Raw genomic sequence first — 9,185 nt, 5'->3', positions numbered from 1 at the left:
TCCGCAAATTTACTAACCCATCCTTCTATGCCCTCATCCAGGTCATTGATAAAAATGACAAACAGCAGTGGCCCCAAAACAGATCTTTGAGGTACACCACTAGTGACTGAACTCCAGGATGAACATTTCCCATCAACCACCACCCTCTGTCTTCTTACAGTTAGCCAATTTCTGATCCAAACCGCTAAATCACCCTCAATCTCATGCCTCCGTATTTTCTGCAATAGCCTACCGTGGGGAACCTTATCAAACGCTTTACTGAAATCCATATACACCACATCAACCGCTTTACCCTCATCCACCTGTTTGGTCACCTAATCAAAGTACTCAATAAGGTTTGTGAGGCACGACCTACCCTTCTTCAATCTTTCCCCTCTCACCTTAAAACTATGTCCTCTAGTTTTCAATTCCCCATCCCTGAGAAAAAGACTATATGCATTCATCCTATCTATGCCCCTCATGATTTTATACACCTCAATAAGGTCACTCCTCATTCTCCTATGTTCCAAAGAATAAAGTCCTATCTTGGCCAACCTCTCCCTATAACTCAGACCTACTAGTTCTGGCAATATCCTCATATTTTCTTCGCACACTTTCCAATTTAACTATGTCTTTCCTATAACAGGGTGTCCAAAACTGTACACAATACTCCAAGTGCGGTCTCACCAATGACTTATACAACCGTAACGTAACATCCCAACTCCTACACTCATTGCCTCAGGCCAGCATGCTAAATGCCTTCTTCACCACCCTGTCCACCTGTGATGCCGCTTTCAATGAACTATGTACTTGTACTCCTAGGTCCCTCTGTTCCACAACACACCTAAAGACCTTACCATTTACTGTACAAGTCCTACTTTGGTTTGGCTTTCCAAAGTGCAACGCCTCGCACTTATTTCTATTGAATTGCATTTACCAAACCTCAGCCCACCTCCCCATCTGATCAGGATCCCTCTGTAATTTTTGATAACCTTCCTTGCTATCAATGATACCTCCTAATTTTGTATCATCTACAAACTTACCAATCATGCCTTGTACATTCAAATCCAGATCATTTATGCAAATAACAAATAACAAAAGGTCCCAACACCAACCACTTAGTCACAGGCGTCCAGTCCGAGAAACAGCCTTCAACCATCCCTACCATCGAGCCAGTTTTGAATCCAATTAGCTGGCTCTCCCTGGATCCCATGCAACCTAACCTTCTTGATTAACCTGTCATGCGGGACCTTGTCAAAGGCCTTACTAAAGTCCATATGGATAACACCATTTTACTAATTACTATTGTTATTCCTACAGATATCTGCAATTTCTCTACACATCTGCTCCTCTAGTACCTGCTGGCTATTTGGGAGTCTATAATATAGTCCCAATCCCTTCTTGTTTCTAAGTTCTAACCATATGGCTTCATTTGATGACCCCTTAAGAATATCTTCTCTAAGCACTTTAGTTATGTCCTCCCTTATCAAAAGAGCAACTCCCTCTCCTTGCTTACTTGTACTTCTGTCATGCCTGTGGTTTCTGTACCCTGGAACATTGAGCTGCCAGTCCCGTCCTTCTCTCAGCCATGTTTCTGTCATGGCTATAATATCCCAGTCCACAGAGCCAATCCATACTCTGAGCTCATCTGCTTTACCGGTCAGGCCTAGTGCATTGAAATAAACGCACCTTAAACCAGAAGTCTTCTCCCTCCCTCTACTGTGCCTCTGGCTATCCAGAATAGTAAACTTGCTCTCGATGGCTAATGGATTTTCCCCGACTTCTCGATAGCCCGTCTCTTATTCAAAGTCCCAAACCCCTGCCAAATGAGTTTAAACCCTCCCGGGTAACACTAGCAAATCTCCCTGCAAGGATACTGGATGCCCTCCGGTTCAAGTGCAACCCATCCCTCTCGTCCAGGTCACCTCTACCCCAGAAGAGATTCCAAAGATCCAAGAACTGAAAACCCTGCCTCCTACACCAGCTACTCAGCCACACATTCATCTGGCCTATCTTTCTGTTTCTATCCTCACTGGCACTGGGAGTAATCCAGAGATCACTGCCTTTGAGTCCTTTTTTAACTTCTTACGTAACTCCCTACACTCATTTCGCAGGACTCAATCCCTTTGTCTACCTACGTCATTTGTACTGATATGCACAATGGTCTCTGGCTGTTCACCCTCCCCCTTCGGAATGTTCTGTAACCACTCAGAGACATCCTTGAGAATGGCACCCAGGAGGCAACACACCATCCTGATGTCTCTTCTGCAGCCACAGAATCTCCTTTCTGTCCCCCTCACAACTGAGCCTCCTATCAGTATCGCTCTGTCTGACTGCACCCTTTCCCTCGGAGCCTCAGAGCCGGTCACAGTGCCACTGACTTGAAAGGAAGACCTTTCAGGGTCTAGCAGCAGCACATTCCTGCAAAACATATTCCTATGTGCATAGTGCTGAGTTCAAACGAAATACGCTTATTTATTTCTTAATAACAAGAAAGTAGTAACAAAAAACTTTAATTACCTTATACTTCATCTTAGGACACGAATGGATGTAGAAGCCCATGTAGTAATAACGGATACTAGGAACTGTCATCTGTAGCTGGGTTGTAAAAGCAATTTCCCTAGAACAAACAACATGTAATACTAAAATTAATATGACCTTAAAATGACTAAAAACAGCATCAGGGATAACTTTGGATATATTTCTTCTAGGATCATCATTTTAAATCACAATCCTTTTCACCCACCCTCACAGTACAAGAAGAATGATAAACAACAAGAATGTGCTAATTTAGAAAGGGCACAGCATTCAGAAAATCATGTCAAGCTAACACTTGAAGCCTCTATTCTGTCACCATCTCCTCTCTTCAAGTGTCTGATCTGAAATTCAAACAGCCTGTGATTAAGGGCTCTATTTAGCAGTTGCTGGTTAATATTCATGTAAACTATTTAAAAAAAAAGAGAGAGATCAGTGCCTGCCATCATTCCCAGCTGGGCAGAAGACAACAAAAATGTAAGAATGAGAGCATTTTTTCTCCTTTGGTTTCGAACAAGCTAAAGAAATGATTTCTCAGACTGCAGAGACAATTCATATGCAAATGCAAAACCTGCACAAGTAAAAGCACAAGGTGTCCTCTTTTAGCCAAGTCCTCAAATGCAGATTACGTATACAATTATACTGGGGAAAAAAAAGAATGAAAGTATTAATCAAGGATAATGAAGGTGCATATAGATAAAGACAGGGAGAATGGCCAATATCCTAAACCTTCATTTTGAATTGCTGCAACCTGTGTTTGAAGTTCATTCATGTCACTATATTCTACAATAAACCAATGGAATACAATGCTCTTGTAATACCTCAAAGTTGCCTTGTGCTAAAAGCACTGAATAAAAGCATTGGGTATTTTGAGTTAGAATGGGTTTGCTCACAGGAGTTTTGGCAGGACACAGGGAGCTTCAGTATTCCCAAAACTCAGGGTTCAAGTACATATCATGCTGCAATTCCTTCTGGACAATCAACTATTTTGAGTGCATACAGCTACGATTTGGTTGATGAATTACACGAGCTAAATTTAATACCAAGAGGCCTTGTATTTTTACACTTTTTATAACAATTACTAGGGGAAAAAGAATTGGAACAGAATCAGTCCTCCCATCAATATTACATGTATGTAAATACGTTGAACATTTCCCATACCTTTGCTGCCAGCTATTTCAAAAGGCCGTTATTGAGGAGGAGATCCAACACTAGATCAGCTATGGCAACTCATCATTTTACAAACCAAGGCAGCAAGTCTTTGACAACAAACAGCTCTGCAAATTAATAAAAGTCCTAATGCACAGAGCAGTTGTCATCAACACACTCCTATACCGCAGTGAGACCTGAACCGTGTACTAGCAGCTCATAAAAGTGCTACAGAATTTCCACTAGCAATGAGAGGACAGTTGAATAAACATTAGTGTCTTTCTTTGAAGGTCCAGACACAGTGTCGATATGACTGAAAAGTACCTTTCTGTCTGGTCCTGTCTCATCAAGTCTCAAATGATCAACATTTGACAAAGAAATGACAAAGAAAACGCTATAAAGACTCTTCAACTCTCCTTGAAGAGTGGCAATATTGACATTAATGACTGGGAGAAGCTTGCTTCCCAATCGTTTAAAATGACAAAATTTGTCCATCAAGCTGCTTGATACTTTTGAGTTACAATGTCTTAATGATGATGCGGAGTGGCAATAGAGAAGGGAAAAAAAAAGGAAACAAATCCTATGCTCAAGACCTAACAAATTCATGTCCTTTGTGTCCAAAGACCTGCGGGTGCAGAATCGGTCTGTTCAGTCACATGATTATCCATGGCAGAAACGTGCAAATCCTGAGATGTCATCTTTAATAGAGGAGCAGTTGATGAGGACAATGTCATTTGTAAAACCTTTAAGAGACCCTATAGCACAGAAACAAATGATGCAGACCAACTGGTCTATGTCTGCATTTAGGTTCCACATGAGCCTCCTTTCATTCCTCTTCCTTTAACCTGATCAGCAATATTCAATTCTCTTCCTCTCATTTTTATTGAGTTTCTCTTAAATGCTTTTATGTAATTTATCTCAACTACTCTTCCTTGTTGCAAGTTCCACATTCTAAACAATATTTGATTAAAACTATTCCTGAATTCCCTACTGGATTTATTTGTCATTACTTCATATTTATGACCCCTAATATTTTTAAATTTCCTAAAAGCCAAAGTCTTTTCTCTGTATCTACAAACCCTCTGATAATTTTAAAAGGCCTCGATCAAGTGACCCCTCAGTTTTCTCCTTTCTAGAGAAAAGACCATCGTGTTTCTCTCTATCCTATGAAAATCTGTTTTTCCCTCTTGTTCAAACTGGCCATGGGCTGAGTGTCAGTACCTCTGGTACAGTGATTCTCAAAGTCTAATCTGTGAGCATGCTCCTGTGGGTCTACAAGACCATATGAAAGTGCCAGCTGCAATAACAGCAGTGTGTCAGCTGTCTTACCTAGCAGGAGTGCACACCTAAAAGAGTGCTCCCAGAACAGAGCAACAATAAAAGCCTATGTTTTATATGCTTTGCTAAATGTTTTCTCTACACGTAACACAAATATATGCATTTTAGAATATTACAATATTGTCAGGGAAGTAGTATAATTACTACATCATATGAAAGGGGGTCCTTCAACCAAATAAGTTTGAGAATTAAAACACAAATTGCTGGAAAAGCTCAGCAGGTCTGGCAGCATCTGTGGAGAGAAATCAGAGTTAACGTTTAGGGCCAAGTGACCATTCCTCAGTTTGAGAATTATTGTTTTACAGCACATTCACCTGAATAAATAAATCACAATCAAGATTAATCAAAACACTCAAAATTATATCATGCAATGCATGAAATATTAATGCTAAGAAATTGTTTTTTTTATTGGCAGGTATCAAATTCTCAAAATATAAAAGAAAAAGATGAACAGTGAGTAAATATCTGCCTTCCAAACAGAGAATTAAATTAGCAAGAAAATTAACTTGATTCCATAATGACAAGACTGTGATTGTCTCCCAAGCTTGGAATTCTAAAGGCCAGGTATAGAGAAAGAATGGTGCCAATTACAATTACAGCAACAGCTTCCAATGCAGTGAAATAATATTGTATATAACATGTAATAACCTCGTTAATTATCAGCTGGTATGTATTGGGTATGATAAGTATCTGGTCAAATTTCCTATCCAAGTAATTTTTAAGGTTGGCGAGCTTATAAAGGATCAGCTGTTTACCATTACAAAGTTTACATAATATTCAGTGAAACAAAGAATTCCTTTTAACCAGTGGTTGATTGAGTTCAGGCTGCCTCCTTAAATTTTACATAAAACAAGTATATAACACCACAAACATTCTCCAGTCTGGCACCTAATTTAAGTTTTAGTTCTGCAAGGCCAAATGATGAAACTATAAAAATTGAGCAAAATGGCATTGCTCTCCAGTAGTGGTTTGTTAATTCAAATCATTTAATGCAAGACAGCGTTCTTTTCTTCAGGAAAGATTTGCAGTGAAAAATTCCACAGTGAGAAAAGTAGCTTGAACACAGCTTCTGACAGTTAACAATAGCGCAATGTCCACCACAAATAAAAGGAATAATGAAAGCAACAGCATGTATGTCAAACCTTCAAATAATATTAAATCCAAAATTAACTTTTGAAAACTAAAATATATTGGCGGTTTTAAGAAAAACATACAGCTTTTCTCAGTCTTATGCATGAAGAGAAATGCAACTAGAACATTTACAGGCTACTCCAAGAGGACTCTACATTCTCCACTAAAAACAATATTGAATCTTAACCAAATATTACTTGTTCAATGTTTATAGCTGCATAATCTGCATTTGTTTTGGCATTCAGAGATTGTGCATTTTACTGAACTGAAATAAACAAGATAAATTTATTTCACTATGTAATTTTCAAAACACAAATAGTAATAGACTCACAGCATATAAACAGGCCCTTCAGCTCACCATAGCCGACCAAAAAACACCAAACTCCACTATTCTCATTTACCTGCATCTGGTCCAGAGCCTACTATGCCCTGGCATTTTAAATGCTCCTCCAGATGCTTCTTAAATGTTGCGAGACTCCATCACTCTCTCAGACAGCATATTCTATACATTTACCACCCTCTGTGAAAACAAAAATTCTTCTCAGATCTCCTCTGAACCACCTACTCCTAACCTTAAAGTTATGCCCACTGGTTTTAGGCACACCTGCCATGGGGAAGAATTCTGTAAATTCTGTAATTCAATCAGAACCCCTCTCAGCCTCCTCTGTTCCAAGAAAAACCCAGCCTATTTAATCTCTCCTTATAATGGAGGTGATTCTTCTCTGCACCCTCTCCAGTGCACTAATGTCCTTTTGATAGTGTGGTGACCAGAACTGTACACAGTATTCCATCTATGACCTAACCAATGTTTTATAAAGTTGTAACAAGACTTTTTGCTTTTATATTCTAAGCCCTGGCTAATGAGGCAAATAACGGCTAATAAATGATGCAGTTAGAAAGGCAGTACATTTGTAACAATAGAATTCTTGGCAGTATTTTTCAGTTTGGGCTTTTCTGTGTTCTGAAAATAAAAATCAGTGAACATAAAAAAGGAACAGAAAGTTATCCAAGTGGAAAAGGGAACGGAAGACTAATTGTTTCGCTATTATATAATAAAGTATTACAAAAATTAGTTATCCAACAAGCATGCTCAAAGGAATTACATTATTCTGATAAACTTGCTAGTTAAGTTGCAACATTTTACTCAGTTTCTATTGTCTCTATTTATGTTTCAAGTTTCACAACATCCTTCCTATGGCAGGGAATTGCACACAGAATTCCAATAGTCGCCTAACCAATGCCTTGTACAGCCACAACATGGCCTCCCAACTCCTATACTCAATAAAGGCAAGCATACCAAACACCTTCTTCACTATCCTATCTACCTGCGATGAAACTTTCAAGGAACTATGAACCTGGACTCTAAGGTCTCTTTATTCAGCGACACTCCCCAGGACCTTACCATTAAGGTATACAAGTCCTGCCCTGATTTGCCCTTCCAAAATGCAGCACATCAGAGGCGGAGGGATCGTCATATAGAGGTTTATAAAACCATGAGGGGCATGGATAGGGTAAACAGACAAGCTCTTTTCCCCGGGGTGGGGAGTCCAAAACTAGAGAGCGTAGGTTTAAGGTGAGAGGGGAAAGATTTAAAAGGGACCTATGGAGCAACTTTTTCACACTGAGGGTAGCGTGTGTATGGAATGAGCTGCCAGAGGAAGTGGTAGATGCTGGTACAATTACAATATTTAAAAGGCATCTGGATGGGTATATGAAAAGAAAGGGTTTAGCGGGATATGGGCCAAATACTGGCAAATGGGACTAGATATATTTAGGATATCTGATCTACATGGACGAGCTAGGCAGAGGGGCTGTTTCCATACTGTATATTTCCGTGACTCTGTTCTCTTCAAGCTCATTTTGTCCACAAGATCCCTGCTCTTGACATTATTCCCACTAGATTTTTGTTATCTGACTTCACTTCCTGGCTGCCATGCTACTTACCATTGTAAAATGTAATGTAATGGTTAGTTGTCTCCTTTTCTTTCAAATCTATCACCATTAACTTTTCTTTAGAAAAAACACCATTGTGACCCTTTCTTCATCTTTGCAAATGTCTAACAGATCATCAACAATAATTTCCATTCCAAAATCCTCGAATATTTTATTACCTCCCAAAATCTGCACCGATCTTTCTGTCAGTTCCTTCTTTAAATCTTTTAATTCAGACTCTGAAACACCTTCATCAAAATGACAAATAACATCCTGCATGGCTGTGATTATAGAATCTCTACAACTTGGAAACATGCCATTCAGCCCAACAATTCCATACCAGCCCTCCAAAGAGCATCCCACGCAGACCCATCGCCCTACCCTTTTCCATGGCTAATCCAGCAAACATACACATCCCTGAACACTATGGGTAATTTAGCATGGCCAATCCACCTAACCTGCACATCTTTGGACTGTGGGAGGAAACCGGAGCACCTGGTGGAAACCCACGCAGACACAGGGAGAATGTGCAAACTTCCCACAGACAGTCATCAGAGGATGGAATTGAACCTGGGTCCCTGGCCCTGTGAGGCAGCAGTATTAACCACTGAGCTAATGTGCCGCCCTTTTTTGTTCTAGAATTTAAGCTGCTGGATTCAGAAACATCAGCGACAGGAGGAGGGGAGGTTATGCTGCATAATCAACTCCTTTTCAATCTAAGATAACAAGGTGTAGAGCTGGATGAACACAGCAGGCCAAGCAGCAGAGGAGCAAGAAAGCTGACGTTTTGGGCCTGGACCCTTCTTCAGAAACTTTCCTGAACAGCTCTACACCTTGTTATCTCAGATTCTCCAGTTCCTACTATCTCCTTTTCAATCTACATTCCTCAATAGGTTAAGTAAGTGGGCAAAAAGTTGGCAGATGGAATATAAACTGTGAAAAAGTGAAGTTGTTCATTGTGGAAGGGAGAACAAAAGGACAGAATATTATTTAAACAGAGAATAACTGCAGAAAGCTGAAACTCAAAGGGATTTGCGGGTACCTGTACCTGAAATACAAAAAAGCCAGCACGCGCACACACACACACACACACACACACACACACACACACACACACACAC

The 9,185-nt window shown here is 39.9% G+C and overlaps 1 protein-coding gene across 7 annotated transcripts in view; it reads right to left on the bottom strand.

The window, feature by feature from the left end:
• The window catches only part of LOC109935183 (arginyl-tRNA--protein transferase 1), a 217,805-nt gene that overhangs the window by 79,153 nt on the left and 129,467 nt on the right, over nt 1-9,185 (bottom strand). For all 7 annotated transcript variants that reach the window (XM_048608828.1, XM_048608825.1, XM_048608827.1 and 4 more), the window contains exon 10: nt 2,500-2,599. In XM_048608828.1, the coding sequence (XP_048464785.1) occupies nt 2,500-2,599 (100 nt within the window). The remainder of the gene's footprint in view (nt 1-2,499; nt 2,600-9,185) is intronic.

This window comes from Rhincodon typus, chromosome 20 (assembly GCF_021869965.1).
Source record: "Rhincodon typus isolate 14 chromosome 20, sRhiTyp1.1, whole genome shotgun sequence".
Classification (NCBI taxonomy): Eukaryota; Metazoa; Chordata; class Chondrichthyes; order Orectolobiformes; family Rhincodontidae; genus Rhincodon; species Rhincodon typus.
The sequence above is the reverse complement of the archived record's forward strand: the minus strand, read 5'-3'. Positions and strand labels throughout refer to the sequence as shown.